Here is an 18,513-nt window from a genome sequence, read left to right as displayed (position 1 = left end):
TGAGAAGAAAAAAGAAGGAAGGAGCAGAGGAGAGGGGGAGAAACGGAGATGATGATGTGAAGGAAGGAAAAAGCCAAGAAGGAGAAGGAGGAGGGGGGGGGGGAGGAGGAGGAGGAGGGAGGAGAGCAGGGGAATCCGGAGCGAGATGAAGATAGAAAGAGGGAGACAGGAAGATGAAGGCAGGGTAGACACTGAGGAAAGGACTTATTATCTTTAGTGGGCTGAGTAAACACACGGAACAAAGAGGATGAAAATAATCAGGCTGGAAAATATCTGGGAGGAAAAAGCTCGGGCTCCGTTTTGTGTGTTTTTGTTTTGGTGCACAGCGATACTCATGTATATGCACACAACCGTGCGCCTGTGTGCGTTTGAGCGCTTGCACTGGTGTGCGTGCGTGCCTGCGAGATCAGGGTGTGGTCAGCTGCAGGACCCAAATACACCCAAAACTTCTTTTTTTTTTTTTTTTTTCTCGATGCAGCTGGGGTTTCCTTCTCAAAAGTTTCTCTTTTGCCAGTGCATCTCAGTGCCGGTAATTTCACACCTGCAACACCGTGCGCAAAATCTGCGCGACAGCTATTTCAGTCGCCTCCCTCAGTCTTGTGGCGGTCAGTTGACGATCATGAGATAGGGGAACACAGAGGCTTTGCACATCGGCTCGTACACGCTCAAATCGCGTGTGACAGTCCCGCTTCACGGGAGATAACACGGAAGGTTATTTAAAGCAGCAAAATACGCGGGATGGAAGAAAATTACAGATTTCGCCAACACAGATGGAGCTCGCCGAAGACACTCTCGCAGTTGGGACCTACACCGGCGGGAAAAAAACAGTAATTTGTTTTGCCATGCCGTAGGAATGTATAATTTCAGTGAAAACAGTCAGATTTGCAGTGAAAGCCCTCTCCATCACTCCTGCTGCACTGCACAACAGCTGAAGCAAGAGAGCTGTATCAAGTGTAAGCTAGCAGCTAGCCTGAACCCACCCCACCCCTCCCTGTCCTCTGCAGTATCTGTAATGTGATGGGAAAAAAACAGGCCAATTAATTAGGTAAAAGTAGCCTCGCTATCATATTCATGCAAACATGCAAACATTTAAATTCAGCCCCGTCACCAGAAAAGAACATTGGCATTTCAAGCTTCTGCAAACCACAGATGCGTCTCATGCGTGTCATGTCAACATTTTTACGACTGGTGTCATAACTCCATGCGTTATATGTATACGAGGTTGTTGCGGTGGCGTGACAGCAATATGGCTGCCAAGCCCTGAGACCACTGTTCAAGGCGGCCTGTCGACATCTGTGAATTTGAGAACCGCTGGATATTTTTCAGGAGACATCAGGACATGTTTTTAGCCATTACGCGGCAACAAAACCGGATGATTTTTGGATGAAACCATTTCCAGCAATGTTTGTGGCGACAGAGGCAGGTGGGCGAATTATGAGCCGTTCCCAACCCTTACCAAACCAACTTTTTGTGCCAGTGCCTAACCAGACCAGTGACCCGGCGCTGTCGCGGCACTCTGATAGCTCAGGTGGTAGAGCGCAGCCCCGTGCGTAGACGTCGAAATCCTAAGCGGCGGCTTAGGTTCAGTTTCAACCTGTGGTCATTTTCTGCATGCCAGCCCATTTCCTGTCATCTCTCCATCTGTTCTATCTCAATAAAGGCTAAAAGAAAACAAAAAAGTATAAAAAAGTATTCGCAAGTTTGCAACATCAGGAAAAGTGAAGTTGAGTGAACATATCTGTGGTTTGCAGAAAAGTGCATTGTCAACATTTGTTTAAAGTAGATATTAAAAGCAAACTGTAGATTAATTCATTATGTATTTTTTAATGTATTTATATTAATTCTTACACATAGTTTGACACAACAAAACAGAGATGATTTATGCTGCTTTAAGCTCATGTCTCAGTGTGCCCCATGGTGTCATCCCACCGGCAGAGCTGCTCCCCTGCTACAACACAACATCTGACAGAATAAGTAATCGTCCACGAACGCAACACTGCTTGCAAGATGAAGCATTTGAGAACTTTAGCGAATGAGATAAAGCTCACGGGCCAGATCAGTAGGATCCCGTAATCTGTGACAGGTCTGAAGCAAGCCAATGAAGGAAATACTGTCACGCCCGAGAAATATTTCTCAAAATAGCACCATTGTGTCAGTTGTGTGGGTTTTGTAAAGATAATGCTGATTCGTTTTAGCGCATCTAAATGAAGAAAAGTCGTACGCCTCTACACATTAATCCCAAGCACACGCATTATTTCCCACGCGTGTTTTATCATACCATATATACCGTGCACACGCAAGTGGAAACTCTGAAGGCACGATCATTAATTCCCTTGCAAACCGTTCGCTATTCAAAGACAAGAGCATGTACAAAATGTTTCCACGGTACGCGTGTGTCGGTGAGAAAGGAGAGACGGAGCGAGTGTCTGAAAGGACTCGGCGCACCGAAAGACTCGGTGACATGAACAGTCCGCAGAACACACACAATGGATCGCTGACAGACGTTTTCCACAACAGGGCATCGGTGTCGTGTGTGCAGTCATCACTAACCAGCGTTGAGGGGTGTAATGAAGGAGAAACGTGAACTTTTTTTTTGTTTTTCTCTCTCCAGGATGATAACTGTATTATAAAAATAAATCTGAGCTGCACAGAAACTTCCCCAGCGCCACCGAGAACTGTTCAACTGACGGGAGATCTCTGGGAGGCGTCGCGCATCAAACGCCCCGGCAAAGACGGGGAGATAAAGGACAGATGTGAAGGTGGTTGTTTGGACATTTGATCTGGTTAAATCGAGAGCGGGGTGAGGTCAGCCCCAGCCGAAGAGCACGCAGAGCGCGTAATGAAAGGGGCTGAGGATCCTTCACACCCGAGGGATGTTTGGAGCCGTGGCAAGTTGTTCAAAACACAGCAAGAGACCATAGCAACCGCAGGAAAATCCCAGGGATATCAACACACAAATGAGCACACACACACGCAGATGAACTCTCAAAACACGGAGTCAAGTCAAATCAAAACTCACCCTCTTAACACCCACCATTCTGAACAACAACAAGGCTGAGAAGCGTGAGTGTGTGTGTGTGTAGGAAAACACCCAGACGGGCCAAAAATAGCTCTGCACTCTCGTTCCCCATCTCTCGCTTTCAATCCCTCACTGTTTCGCTCTCTTTTCTCTCTCTCTCTCTCTCTTTCTCTCTCTCGGTCTCTCGCTTTTGTCAATGCAGACCATCGGTAGGAAAAAAAAAATAATAATAAGCTAAATGTTCCCGTACGGAAAATATCACCCACTTAACAGCGCACTCAAAATGCAAGAATATCAGAGTGAGTATGTGATTGAGTGCACGGGGGGAGTAATGACTACTTTGGCGTAACTGTTGCACAAGGGGGGGGAACGTAAAGCTTCTCGCGAGGAGGAAAACATTAGTAGGTCGAAGTTTGTCTGACACATCGAACCGAGAAGGGAAGTCAGGCACTCCTCCAGAATATCGTTGAAAAATTACAGAAGTAATCACAGTGTTTCTGTTTTTTGATTATTTTTTTTTTTTCCCCTGTCATAGTTAAGTGAGATCAGGCTGGCACGCTAAATCTGTATGAGGCCAGATTCTCCCGAGTCTTATTCACATATTTTTTTTATGGACGCTGTCACGCCCACTGATACTTTGTTTTGGTCCAAACCGTGGAGGCGACTTCTGTTTAGCTTTTTCAGGATGCCCCAATTAGAAACGGAGCAGTGCCTGTGAGCTAAGGTCACATGGACTCACGAGTTGGCATGTTTACTTCACAGTTTTAGGAACCTGTCATCCTGCAAGGTTAGAGATTTTTTTTTTTTTAAACAAGTGTAATTGCAGTCTTGGTTAAACAAGCAAAGCACGTTGCCGTGGACTTGTTTCTTCAGCAGCGTCAACCTGGACTAGTCCTCCCTCAACAGAGCGTTTGCTTGAAGGGTAATTCCGATTTGTGACGAGTTGGCCCTTATTTTTCATAGTTTCGCCCATCGTGCCTATTTGATTACACTGTTCTCGCTCGAGTAATCGCCGAGCTCTGGGAACGTGTCGATATCCCCACAACAAAGTCTGAAAAAAATCTGTGCGATCAGATGACAAATCGGGTTGTGAGCAAGCCAGCAGCTTAGACCGATTTTCTGAAAAACAGTTTATTTGGAGGTACAGCGCAACTACGGCAAGTGTGGCGGATCAAAGTTGCGGTGGGAAAACAGCCTGTAAACTGGGATGGATGTTTGCAGAGGACAGTTTAAGAAATGATTTCACATTGAATCTTTTGTTTTCTCATCTTGACATGTTTGGCTGACCTTGAGGTTTTTGCTCACAATCCGTGTGTCGACCTGACTGCTTGTGTTTCTTGTCCTGGCCTGAGTTCTTCCCCTGCAGTGTAGCCGCGTTCCCAGAGCTCAACAATCCATCTAAAACAACTCAGTGTATCCCAGGAGAACCAGCCTGAGTAACTGTAGCGTGCTTGTTAACGAGAGAAAACGGTCAGTGATTTGAGTTCCCGGTCAGTCAAATAAGGAGAGATAATAGCGATTGGAAAAAAAAAAAAATAAATAAAAATTCAGCCTTGATTCACATTTTTTCCGACGGAATAGCTGCTATAAATGGGAGTCTAACTCGCTGGCTAACTGACCGTCAGCAAGCTTGTTAGCTCCGAGACCCGTATTTTCCCTCTCCAATAACCTCGAATCAGATGATTCGGTGCACCTTGGGAAACAAAATCCAAGAGAATGTAAACTAAATATCAGAGAAGTAATAGAGAGCAGCTGCAGGAGCCTCTCAGGGATGGACGGCGGCAAAAAAATCATGTCAGTAAACCCTTGATTGGAATAAACTGGAAGTCTCCTTGTGTGATGATGTTCGCCTGACATGAGCAAATCAAAAACACAAAATCTCTTCATGCTTCATCTGTTAATTTTCTGTCTTGATTTTAACATTCGTGTAAGAAGATCACGTTGTTTGGATTAGATTACGGCATCTTTATGAATCCCAAGCGCACGGGGAAACTCATTCGTCATCAAATCGATCTGTACGGACAAAAACAATGTGGAAGCTGCATTCAGAGTTAAAAAAAAAAACAAATAAAAGAGAGTTACCATCGAAAATCATGGGTGCTGTGGATTCAGACCACATCTGAAAGGTGCAGAGAAAATATGACTGCAGCTGGAACAAAAACACCTTCTGAGTCATCCGATGGAACAGTGAGGCATCACTAGTCACTCACCTAATGAGCTCCTGAGTCCATAACAAACACTGTGTGATGGCTGGCCTTCGAATTACAGAGCTGCCTTTTGTCTGGACCTTGTTCTCTTCTCTACAGTGACCTGAAGTAAGCCAGGGGGTGTGACCGATCACTGAGCCGGTGCGTCTGATCCTCATGGATCTTATGGACCCTGGTTTAATCATGCGCAGGGGATGCGCTGATTCTAATCTACCGATCATTTACACAGCGGGACGCTGGTTGTTGGCGGTTCTGCTCATTCGAACACGTGACAAAGACTCCGGCTGTCAGACGTCTGCAGCTTTGAAGCAACTAAACCAAAATCGTCTGTTTTTGGGGTTGTTTCCTGTTATTAGACGAGATTGACAGACCACAGCAGGGTTTCCTTAGAAGAGCTTGACTTTTTTTTTTTTTTTTTTTTTTTCTGCCGTCTTGGTGTCATTGTTTGGTGACACTTAAGTTTGACTGCTGTTGTTGTCACAGGGCCAAAAGAAAAAGGAAAGTTAAAGGAAACTCTCGTGGCCTTAGATGCCCTGTCAGAAGGCACCGCTGCACTCTCCAGCACTCAACGCCGCAACTGGATGGCAGTATTTTTCCAGGCTCGGCCACGCTGACATTAACCACGAAGACCGAGTGCATTTAAAACATAAAGAGGATGTTTCATATTTTTCACACACTGTCTGTCTGGCTAAGATAAGATACAGCAAGATAAACTTCACGGTCCCCGCGGGGAAATTTATCTTGGCCGTTGCAGTGAGTGGATGAAAACAGCAACAAACATCAGCACAGGATGGAAAACTCGCACAGCTATCGTCCCGCACGGTAACACTTCATACACTCTGATGATAAGGCCCATCGGACGTGCGTTTCTGCTCTCTGTCTCTGCCCGCCGACGACTGATGCAAGTGAGGCCCCCCTGGTGTTCTCAGTGAAAGGCTACACCTCTCCCCTCCACTGTGGGAACTCAAGACGCGGGCCGAGCGAGAGGGACAGAGAGACAGATGGGTTTTCCTCGCAGGATATCCTGTTCTAAGTACAGCCGCTGGGCCCACTCTGACCTCCTCACCCCTCTTGACCCGCCCCGACCCGCTCATAGTTTAGGCTCAACGTCTCCAGCGTTTCCTAATCGGCCCAAATCCCTTCGTATTCTCTCATCTTTGCTTTCTCTCCTTCCTCGGTCACACTCACAGGTGTCACTTCAGTTCGCCCGCCTCCCTTTCCCCTCTTGTTCCTTCCTCCTTCTCCCACTCAGCCTACTGCCGGCCAGATCCTCCATGTTTGTTTCTGTCTTAAAGTGTTTGCCGCTTTGCAGTAACCTCAAAAGTCACGGCAATCGCAGTGAACTAAATAACGGTTACTTATAGTGCACGCTTAGCCTGAAACTCTATATGCTGTCCACTGAATTTAAGGTCATAAATATCCAGTTTATCTAAAAAAAAAACATATTAACTTTCAAATATCTTCATAACAAATGAGTCAACTGAATGAGTAACTTTTCGAGTGAAAGTGTCAAACATTTGATGGTTCAACCCCTAAAATGTGAACATTGACTGCCTTTCCTTATCTTAATGTAAAATGCATCATGTAAGAATTGGCCACCTCTCAAATCCATAAACAAATCAAATGTGGGGGGGGGGGCATATCACCAGGGTAGCCGCTATATATCTGCTAATTTTAGTTCATTTATCATTGTTTTTGACAAAGATTTGTACATAATGCACCTTCAACATTATATAAAAAAACTAATGTCTTTGGCTTTTGGATTTTGGTCGGACGAAACGCGACGTCTGATGACATCACTATGTGCTTTGACAAATGGTGAAGCAGGTTAATAGCTTACGAAAATACTATGACTTATGCTTTAATACCCAGACTGTGTTTATATTGTACTGCAAGACTTGCCAGACTTACCAAACTGACTCGCTGGCCTTCAATTTAGAGTAGCTACACAGCTACATTTCGAATCTGGTTAGTCAGCGACACCGCACCCATATTTTTTCACACCTAGATCTGTTTTCTCGTCACCAGAGACGTTACAAGAGCGAAGACAAACCACTTATTAAAGCATATGGAAAAGAGAAGTCAGCAATGCCGGAGATGCCGGTTGCATGACACACATCCCGCCCCCTTCTCACCAAAAGCCAGTCTTGTGCTTTTTTAACAGCTGAATCAGGAAACCCATCAGCCAATCCTCTTGCTGCACTGATGTGTTTCAACCCATGCTGTGTGACTACGGACAGACTTTCCAATGGGCCTGGAACCGGAGGGTATAACGCGAGCGCACGCGATTACCGAGAAAAGTGAGGTTATTCAGACGTTAGACATTAAACTTGCATTTCTCCAAGTTCACTGGTCCGAGCCATAAAAGAAATCCAAGTGTGAAACTGTGTCAGGTCATTTTACTTTTTAAGCACTTCTATTCAGATTTGACCGTTGATTCTGTACATGCAGTGTCCGAGGTATGGCTCCTTCCACTGAGTCCTCTTCCACTGTACACAGGCCGTGCAGTGTAGAAACCTCACATGTGAAACAGACCGGAGAGGATACGTGTTTAGAAAAGTGCCGCATATCCTCTTTGTTACTCTCTTTGCTACCCCGTTCCTCCTTGTTCTCTCTGCAAGGCTTCTTTATTCCTAATCCCTTTATTTTAAACAATGATCCATCCACCATAAATCCACTTGCTTTTTCTGGACACGGTGCACTTCGTGTGCGTCACGTCCTGAAAACGAACACGCTCCTTATACTATCTTGGAGCGGGAGAAAGAAGTCTGTCAACGAGCCTGAAATGACTTTTTGGCTACGCTGTTTCCCGAACGAAGTGCCATTTTTTGCTGTTTGCTGCCATATTTTTCGCTCTTTCAGGATACCGAGCGTGATGTTATGATGTCACTGCTTTTGGCCGTGCAAGCTTGAAAACCAAACGCAAGGAAACCTCGATTTGACTACAACCAGGAGTAAAGCTCTCGTTCAGGCAAAAACAACAGCATTAGATCGAGGCTCTTGCCCTCAGACGGCCTACTCTTTGTCGCCCCCCCCCCCCCCAACTTTCTCTTTGTCGGCCTCCCTCCCTCTCTCTCCCAGCCCTCCCACTCCGCAGTATAACTGGAATCCATTAACCGATGAATGGATGTTTGTGTTTTTTTAAGCTCGACAGCGCCACCCCCGACCTGCGTGGCCAGAGAGGGCGATTGCAAAACATTTGCTGTGATTAGGGGAATAATTAGCCAATCATCCCCGTGACCTGCGAGCCAACCCTGAGGTCAAAGATGCACAGAGTGGGCTGCTTCCCAGGTGCTTTCCCATGAAAACCATCAGGAAGCAAAGATATAGTGGAGTCATTGTCTGCAGACAGGTGACACACACACACACACACACACACACACACACACACACAGAACACATGCATGTCTTTGTCTGCATCCAAACTTCGAAGTGGCGTGTAAACGATGAGGATCCCAGAGGACCGAGACCAGAGTTTGCCCAGAGAGGCTGCGCTGGAAATCAACACTTCCTGCTTCCTGTGACCAGAGGAAGTGCTACCGTCGCTGTCCCCTTATCGCTGGATACACAGGCCGCGCAGTCCGGAGAGAGGAAGGCAGAGGAAGAGGAGAAGGAGACGGGGGTGGACAGCAGGCTAGACAAAGGGAGAGGCTGTGTCCACCAGTTGTTCTGTTTAGTTTTTTGTTTTGTTTTGTTCCTGGCGGAAAATGCGAAGAAAGCAGTAAACGATGACAGGAGGAAGACAGCGATGAGGAAGAGAACATGTGTAAAATATCTCCCGCAGGCTTTTAATGCATTTGCAACATTATGAAAGATTCAGTTAATGACTTTTGTCATGTGAGCTGAGCTGTTTGGCTGCCGTCATCTCTCCTCTGGGAGAATACAATAGCATCTGGCTACTGCTTGCTAGTTTATATTAGCCACTGAACTGCAAGAGAAAGCATTTGACATGCATTATGTAGAAACCAGTGGCCTCTTCTAGCCATTGTAGCAGTCATATATATTATTATATTATATTATTTTTTCAGATGTGCCACATCGTTAACACTCAGTAGGATGATTCCCAAATGATGCAGGGCCTCTAAAAAAACACTACTGGGCTTATTGTCTCATGCAGGATGAACCTAAAAACAGAATAAATACAATGCTGATTTTCTGCAAATGTGTTTATGTGATATGAATTTACATCCTTGCTGCACTGTGTAGTCCTGGGGAAGGAATTCTTATCGGGAGAGAAAGATAAACTAACAAACTCGCTGGACTTAATGAACTGAATGAACAAACTGACCTTAAAGGACAACACAGTTTCATACTGTGTTTATATGTGGCGGACCCCGCCACCTTTCCGGCTTCAAACGATGTTTTGGGGATGTAATTTTCCCCCGAGAACAGCTTGTTTACTCACTTATAGAAACATTTATATTTCTGAGTTTGTGTAACCTCATTTATGATGTTTATATTAAAAATTCTGAGATTTAATTTATTCTCCAAAACTGCACAGTACCCCCCCCTTTAAAACTAAAGGTTGCAGATTAGCATAAACATTCATACAAACTCCGCTTGCATTATGTTGCAGGCGGTTTAGAACTAAAGAAACTATGGCGGACATGGACGTGGAAGAGAGGAGCGTCCCCACACTCCTTGTGGAGTTTTCCCATGTTGGTAGGAGCAACTGCATGCAGCAGATACAGTTCAGGTGAAAGAAAGAGGGGCAAAGAGTCGGAGAGTGACACACATGGTCATGAAAGGATGTGTCCATCGGAAGAGGAAGTAGAAGAAGAAGAAGAATAAGAATGCGTCGCGTTGGATGCATTTTGCAGGTTGCAACCAAAACACCCGCGTGCACCTTATTGTGAAGGGAGACAACGAGAAAGACAGAGGGAGAGAGAAGGGGAGAGTGTGTGTGTGTGTGTGTGTGTGTGGGGGGGGGGGGTGTTTGGGATCAGGGTGGGGAAGCTTTCAGCACTTGGGATTGTCCCAGATGGACACAAGCCGCTCCCTCCCTTTATAAACAGCCTCTGGCTTCCACCTCCTCTCTCCTCCTCTCCCTTCTCTCTCTCTCAATCTCTTCTTCTTCTTTTCCTTTGACGCAACTCCACCTCCCACTTTGCTGGGACCCTCAGCAGAAAGTATGAACAAATTTGACACTTTTTGTTTGTTCCCCTTCTGACAACCTCATCTGTCCCCCTGCACCAGCGCCTCTGTCTCTCTGCCCCCCCACCACCGATCCTTGCCATTTCCAAAGTCAACACACCACTAAATGCCGGGCTGACTCACTTCCACTGTGGGTGGTTCTGTTTCCAATTTTCTCACCACCTCGGCCACCCCACCACCTCCGAAGAAAAGAGAAAACTTGTGTCCAGAAACCAAAACAAAAAAAAAAACAAAACAAAACAAAACAAATGTTGCCAACCAGCCATGCAAAAGACAGGGACATTTCCCCCCCCCCTCCGAGTTGCTTAGTTTTAAAGGGACAAAAGCGTGCGCGAAGGTGCCGAGAAAGGGGAACGTGGGGCAAAACCGAGCACGCTTCTCCCACTTCTTTTGTGGCTCTGAAACGGTTATCGCTGTTTTCCTTCCTTTCTTTCTCTCTGGGAGAGCGTGGGAGCGCCCTCAGAGCGCTGCATAGAAACCACGGGGCTCATAACAACAGGAGGAAGCCGGTAACTTGAGTAACTTGGGCCGGGCAGAAGAGGGGGAATGGGGGAGCGGAGGAAAGGAGGAAGACAGCGAGGGGGCAGAGAAGCGTTTCACATCTTCACATCCCCAGAAAAGAAACGAGAGGTTTCGGTCCGTGCAAATAAAGGGAGAAAACACAGATTTACGAATGACCTGTTGCATTCCAGACAAGTGTTTCCCACAGGCACCCACACACACACACACACACACAGACACACACACAAGCACAAAGTGGCATTTTCACACACACTCATCTCGGCGCTCCCCTTTGAAATGAGACAACTTTCCCGAGCAAGCCGCTGCCTTACCAGTCTGTGGTGTGAACATTCAGCATGAGGAGCGCGTTTAGAAAGTCCCGTCAGTCATGTTCACGTACAGTTCAGTCCAGAGGAGATCTCGAGAGTGGTGAGGAGGACACCCAGACTGCACACACACACGCGCGCGCGCACACACATACACACACTCTCGCAGAGGCAGAGTATCAGTTCCCTCTGTCCGAGTGTTGAGAAAGTGAGGGGCCGCAACAAAAGGCAACCGAGGGAGGGAGGGAGAGATCGAGGTAGAGAGAGAGAGCGAGAGAGAGAGAGAGAGAGAGAGAGATTAACCCCTCTGAACTGACTAGTGGACTCGCTCTCTCTCTCTCCCTCCCTCACACGTACACACACACACACACACACACATACACACACTCACAGTTGGTCTGCCATATCACTAACTTCTTGTGTTTTCTCTCAAGTGCCAAGAAGAGGAAGGGAGAGCAGTGTGTGTGTATTCATGCTCATGGATGTGTGCGTGTGTGTGTGTGTGTGTATTTTAAGGTAGGAGGGACCGGTTGGCTTAAGTCCAGAGTCAGCCAGCCTGGTAGAAAAAGACAATAGCAGGAAACACTATATCAGGAGGAGGCAAAATACCAGCACAAAAATAATTATCAGACAGCGAAAAACAATGACATCCACCGTGGAAAACACAGCCTGCAGCCCGCCAAGAACAATGATAGTGGAAACAGCGAGCAGAAAGGGCTCTTTTTTTTCTGTTGTTGTTGTTGTCAGCACAGGATATAAAAAAGAAAAAAAAAAAAAAACAAATCCAGTAAGAATCCAGCCGGGTGTCTGGCGATGAATGCTGGCGTTATTTTTGTGCTTTGAGCTGCTTTCGCGCTCGTCACCGTTCCAGAGTTTTTTAGCAATGACTCTCGTACGCTCGCAACATGGCAAGCATGTAGACGCACATTCCCACTGAAATCAGTCAGCCACGACTCCCACACAAATCTCACCCACACCACCACCACACACACACACACACATTCCCCCGGCTGTAATCATATCTAGTGATAAGGGCAGCTTCCCCCAGCGGTCGCTGGCTCTCCGACTCCGACCACATTGACTTACAATGGCCCTGTATTCCGAGCCTGCTCTGATTACACACACAAGGAGCTGCATTACACCCTGCTAATTCAATTTCCTCCCCCCGGGGTCAAACTTTGTGTGTGTGTGTGTGTATGTGTGTATGTGTCAGTGCATAAGGAGGAACTGATTAAGCAGTTGTTGAGGGGAACGAGCTGCTTGCAAAGAAAAAACAAAACAAAACAAAAAAACGAACTGTAATAATGTGTGGTGGGTTGATGGAGTTGTTGATCAATACCTTATTCATTAGTCGGGTTCTTGAGATCTCGGGCAGCTCTGTGTTGGGAGTGAAACTTCACCTTAGTGGAGCCAAAACATGAGTCACGTAAGACTTGCTCTCGATGCAGAAGCATCAGATTGCGTCAAATCGTGCCAAATCAACTCTTACCTTGATTCTTTTCCTGGTGGTGCTGTTTGATCCAGTTAACCACCTCACCACTCTCTACTGATTAAACATGGACTTAAAGATCCAGTTTGCAAGATAGCTGATTGGTGAGTCTCAGTACCAACTTGTCAAATACTGACGCTTAATCCCGACCACCCAAAGCATTTGACGAGTTTGGACTCAACAATCAACTATTTTGCAAAGTGGACCTATAAAGGTACCTCCAAGATCTGTTAACTTGCCGTAGTATGACGGGGAAGATGAAGACAAATTAAACAGGATGTGAGGTGGAGAGGGACCATCCCACCTGGAAAAAGGTGAAGCGTGTTGGACCACCCAAAAAAGCAACATCATGCAAGAATTGGTATTTTTATGATTTGGACAGCTGCATTGTAAGAATTACGTGACTCACATCAAGCAAGTGAAACACCCCAACCAATAGCAAGCCAGCTAATATTCCTTACCTGTCCAACAGCAACAGGTCTGCCTCAGTGTCCCTCTGGCAGCCTTTTGTTGCAAAGCTCTCACATATGACTTTAAATCCATCTCATCCATCTTAGCCTCTCACTTAGTCCCTGTATCTGCTTGTCTTCCGCCATTTACTCCTTTTTTGGTCTCTCTGAGTTTGTCATGAAGTCTGTAGAGGCTGCTGTGCCCGGTTCTGTTGCCCGCTCGCCTGATTCCAGCTCTGGTTTCCATCCCAGCGCTGCACCTCGCCAGCACTGTCCGCTTCAGGCCTGGAAACCAACTCCCACCACTCAATCCCGGCTGCACAAAGCTCCCCGTGCTAGTTCTGCGCAGACCAACCGTCCCCCCGGTGCTCCAAGCTCCCAGTGTAGTCCAGGCCGAGTCAGCTAGCTGCACAGCTAACTGAGCTAACCAGTTAATGGCAGCTACAGTGGTGAATTACGCAACAAGGAAAGCTGTCATCCATCAGGAAAATGACAGCGAATGGGGGCAGAGCCGCAGAAGAAAAATCAGATCCATTTTCCCCATGAAGCAGGTTCCAGTTTCACCACCATAGTTGGCGATATCTGACTTTGTGCCATGCACTTCTCGCAGCAGATAAACATGATTCCACACAAGTTACATAGTGCAAAAACAGGTGTTCAAGGCGTGGTGTGGGAATGGCAGCGACACCATTCTCCCTGTAACAACCACCACATGAAGCCGTTAAAGCTGTTACATAATGTTGCTTTAAGAGATTCAACGACGCTGAAAAAGTATTCGACAAAACATGTTATTGCCCCATAAACGGCACTAATGAGGGCTTGTCTGTTTCTTGCAAAACCCACTTAAAAAAAAAAAAAAAGAGGATTCATTTGTTTTCTGATCTTACGCCTCTATAGCTTGGTTTGAATTAAATTTATTTACAAAAGTGGGAAAGTTAGTCGGACTTGGGATGTAAAGCTACACTAGCTAGAAAGTTTATGGCAATAGTTTTTGAGACAATGCAGTCTGGTTATGGTTCGGGAAATATTGCAGTGAAACAACACGAACGTTGGAAATGATGAGCAAAGACGAGGCAGTCCTCTGCAACAAGGTCACCATGCCAAGCCGGATGCTGTTGCTTTCCTTGAGGGCAAAGATTGCCCACAAACTGAGAGGGGCAAAAAAAAAGAGAGCGTTTTCACGCGTGCATTTCACTAACATCTGGTGGTTGGTGGAGCTCTGAAATGACAGAGATAGAGACGACTGATAGGATGTAAAACAAAGCGGGAAACGCACCGCAGCCTCCAACTTTCATTCACATCGGAGAAAAACTATATTTCTCATGTGTCGCTTTGACACAATGTGGCCAACCTAAAACAAAATGTGATGTAAGATTCTAATGAGCATCAGTGCAGGCTGAAGCTTGACATGCAGTTCCAAATGCTCCTCAGCTGTAAATGTCCTGCACACATTGTTCAGTCACAGTGAAGTCTACCGTTGCACAAGTACAGTGAACGCGCCAGAGGTTCACTGTTGTTGCCAAAAGAGTTTAAAGTCTATAAATATTACTGTAACAGCACCGTGACACGGTACAGCTTTAACTGCAGTGAGATGTTGTGCCTTTTTTCCTGCTTCAACAGAGAAAGACGGAGCATGTTTTGGTTTGCTGTTCGACATTAAGACGGATCACTTTGTGTTACGCTGAAGGAGCTCTCGCGGTTGTATTTGCGCAAGCTCTCCTGTGACAAGTTAAGTACAGAGAGCATTGAATAGCCATATGAGCTGGGGATGAAGGTCGTCCAACTTCATCTATTTTTTTTTTTTTTTTTTTTACGTTACATCAACACTTTTAATTTATAGCTTTACAGTCCAGTCGTTAAAGCGCTAAACGCTAATTAAGGCTGAGCCCGTTTTCTCTCCGCGGAGGTTTCTCTGACAGCCCTCCAAAGAAAACAATGCGGGATGAGTCAAAATCACTCAAACCAGGGTGGGGGTGCAGAATGCAGAGCTATATTAGTTTATATGATGAGAAGCGGTTGTTGGGCCGACTTTGTTCGCCGCCCAGGCTCCTTGAACTGGACCTACGAACTAAAAGTATTTTGCCGGCCCGCTTCTGGCGGGTCCAGAACACAAGTGAGCAATAAGAACTGTGGGTCCCACGGTAAGACACTGGAGTCTCATCTGGATCCAGGGGGTGAAATATTTCAACAAAAAAAACAAAAAAAAAAAACCTTGCTTTAATTTGAAGCAAGAGGTCAGATCTGCAGGCTTTTCCATTGATTCGGTGAAACGCAGCCTGATGAAGCGGCTGGCTCGCTGCAGGTTGTTTATCAGACCCGTTCAACACATCTGAGTCTCATTTTGGCCAAATAAAACAATGCTGTGCATCACTGTCAAATGCATGGAAAACATACGCAGTGCGTGTCCTCATGCGTGTGTGTGAATGAGTGTGTGTTTAAAAAAAGAGAACGAAAGTGTGTGTGTGTGTGTGGGTGTGTGTGTCCAAGAGCAGAGAATATGTTTGTCATTAAAATGACTGAATACGAGGGCGAGGTCCCTTTGGAGGGGTGGGTAGCTACATATCTACACACACACACACACACATACACACACACACACAACGTTGGATGTTTTTTTCACTTCTTCTTGAGGTTCAGCGATGTTACACTGTGCCTTTGTTGGCGTCACTAGCAGGAATCAAACCAGCAACCCCTCCGACTTCTGTGCAACATCAACAAACCGCAGACACATACATCTTTGTCCTAACCACACACACGCATACATAGACACAAACCGTCACACACCTCTCTGACGGTCTCTCTGACTAACTCCGGCTCACACTCGTCGCCTAGCACACACACACACACACACACGGAAAGATGACTCCAGATGTGGGTGTGATGCTTGTACACACTGATTTGTGAGCGAGAGCTCGCTGTGTTGTGCGTTTCCACCTCCCCTTCTCTGTTTTGGTTACCGGCCTCGTCTGCTCAGCCTCACTAATCAGCCCCACTGTCAGGAAGAGAAATACAAGATACAGAGGCCTGAACGCTCAGAACAATTCACAGACAATGGACCGTCCTGTCAATCACAGGATTCCCCACACACCATAACGGCCCTCGGACAGTCAACTCACAGCCTTTCAGATTATCCACAACCAGCAGGATTCATCACTCATTTCCCTTTTGGAGGAAATTCACTACATAGTAATGCAGATAGTAATGAGAATCCTCTGTTTGGTCTGACAGTGAGATTCCAGTTAGATTAATCAGATGCAGTGAGAAATGTATGTCCACTTAGATAAAGATGTTTGGAAAAAAGGAACTAGCAGCCCAGTCATCAAGATTAAATTGTTATCGGTTAACATTTCTGCAAATCACATATGTACTATATTGTCATATATCATTCACATTGCATGTTTATCACCTGGGCTTAATATCTGGGGGTGGGGGGGATGGTGGTATAGTTAAAGGCGACAACGCAGGCAAACAGGTAACCGCGGTTCAAGTCGGCGCCTCTGAAATTGTAAATGAGAAACTATTGCCGGAACCACGGTGTTCAACATTTGTAAGTGTCACACCCGCTTGTATTTGTAAAGAGACCTCTGGACACATCCAGGCACGTTTGTAGCCAAAAAAAAAAAAGAGGAATTTTAAGCAAAAGTTTCTCTTAACCCTTACCAGGTGGTTTTTTTGTGTGCCTCATTCTAACCAGAGAGTAAGCACAGCATTGTGACAACAGACAAATGGGAAAGATTTGGTTAATAACTTGCTTCCAGTCGATTGATTAGAATTTCCACTGCTTGAAATTTTATCAACTCCTCTTGTCCTTCATCAGGATTATGATGGCAGAGGGAAAGGATGAGAGAGACTTCAATGAGGAAATCATCCTGAACAATAAAACAGATACACAGCCACAGTATGTGCTGCCTGGGACACAAAGTCAAAGCTGCACTATTCAACTAACTTTATATGAACAAAGGATCAAATGACTACAGTGTGTTTAATGTCAAAAAGGTCACTTGTAGTGAGAAACCCATGAAGACTTATGTTCTTACTTCACGGGTCCCTTTAACTCTATCAAGCTTTTAAGCCTCGTTTACTCGCTGTTTTGGTTTTGTTCCCCGCCTCATTACCTTCACTAACAGCAGCATGTGGCTGGGGAGGAAAAGGACTGATGAACCCCACTGTACACTCCCCGCCGAGCATCATTAACCACAGACTGACAAAATTAGTGACTTTAAGCGGAGCATTAAGCAGCCGCAGAGAGAGCAGAGTGAGAAATGCATTTGCAATCATCGAATGGCAAAAAAAAAGAAAAAAGAAAAAAGAAAACCTGAATCCAAATGAATGCTTCTGTTAGACGCATGAATAATTACTTGCTACCATGATTGCCTCAGGTCAACAGAGCGTTCTGATGGCTTTCAAGTCAAACTTTTGTTTTACTTCTCTGCTCTGGTTCACTCTCACCTGTTGCGACAGCCCCTTTTCCAGTGGCAGGGTTTGGTTTTCAGCAAAAAAAAAGAAAAAAAAAGAAAAAATGTAAATAAACACACCGTGTGATGAACTGCGCTGAAGCATGCGACTAAACTGCCAGATATTTCCCTCGGGAGTTTGGGGATTACATAGCTAATGGAGAGTTAATGTTGGAGCATCATTCACCAGTCGGGCAGAAGCACAACTCCAAACAAATGCTAATGTTGTGGGGGTTTTTTTTCTTTGTTTGTTTTTTTTGTTTGTTTGGTTTTTTTGTGTTGGAAGCAGAAAAATCTTTCAGCGAAGCTCTAAGAGTGATCAAGCTCCTCACCTGTTGCCCGGTGGACACCTGAGACTCGGCCTATCCATCAGACGAAGGGGTGGGAACTTCCTCTGCGAGCCACTCTGCAATGAAACCCAGATGTAAACAGTGTGGTCCAGTTATGTAAACCTGAAAAATCAAGATGTTCCAAACAACTGAAAGTTAATAGCTTCAGTCAACACAGTCCGCCCAGACTATTGACTCACTCTGCATGAGTAAAACGATGAAGTTAAACCAATCCATGTTTGTTTGTCGGGCAAACGCTGCAGGTAAAGTTCAAGTTTAGACAAGTAAACAGCTGCGGCTATGGAGATGGTTTAGATTAGGCAACAAAAACTACTTGGTCGGGATTAAGGTAATAGCATGTGGAGACAAAGAATGATGTAATGATGTGGGTGTAAAACCAACATAAGGAAAGGAAAGGAAAGGAAAGGAAAGGAAAGGAAAGGAAAGGAAAGGAAAGGAAAGGAAAGGAGCAGCAGGACAAAGAGGAGGTGGAGCAGGAGGAGGAAGGAGGGGATAAGATGGGGTCCAGACCCCTGATCCCAGCAGCTGCTGCTGTTTTGTGGGTCAGCATTACATCAGCAGGTT

At 45.8% G+C, this 18,513-nt stretch overlaps 1 protein-coding gene across 1 annotated transcript in view; it reads right to left on the bottom strand.

Annotated features, from left to right (window-relative positions):
- hdac7a (histone deacetylase 7a) overlaps nucleotides 1–11,424 on the bottom strand; it is a 69,578-nt gene extending 58,154 nt beyond the window's left edge. Inside the window, exon 1 of the mRNA XM_037103825.1 lies at nucleotides 11,214–11,424. Coding sequence (XP_036959720.1) covers nucleotides 11,214–11,232 — 19 coding nt within the window. The 5' untranslated portion in view covers nucleotides 11,233–11,424. The remainder of the gene's footprint in view (nucleotides 1–11,213) is intronic.
- Between the last annotated feature and the right edge of the window lie 7,089 nt (nucleotides 11,425–18,513).

The sequence above is a fragment of the Acanthopagrus latus genome, chromosome 7 (assembly GCF_904848185.1).
Source record: "Acanthopagrus latus isolate v.2019 chromosome 7, fAcaLat1.1, whole genome shotgun sequence".
NCBI lineage: Eukaryota > Metazoa > Chordata > Actinopteri > Spariformes > Sparidae > Acanthopagrus > Acanthopagrus latus.
Note: the sequence above shows the minus strand (reverse complement) of the source record. Positions and strands in the feature narration are given on the sequence as shown.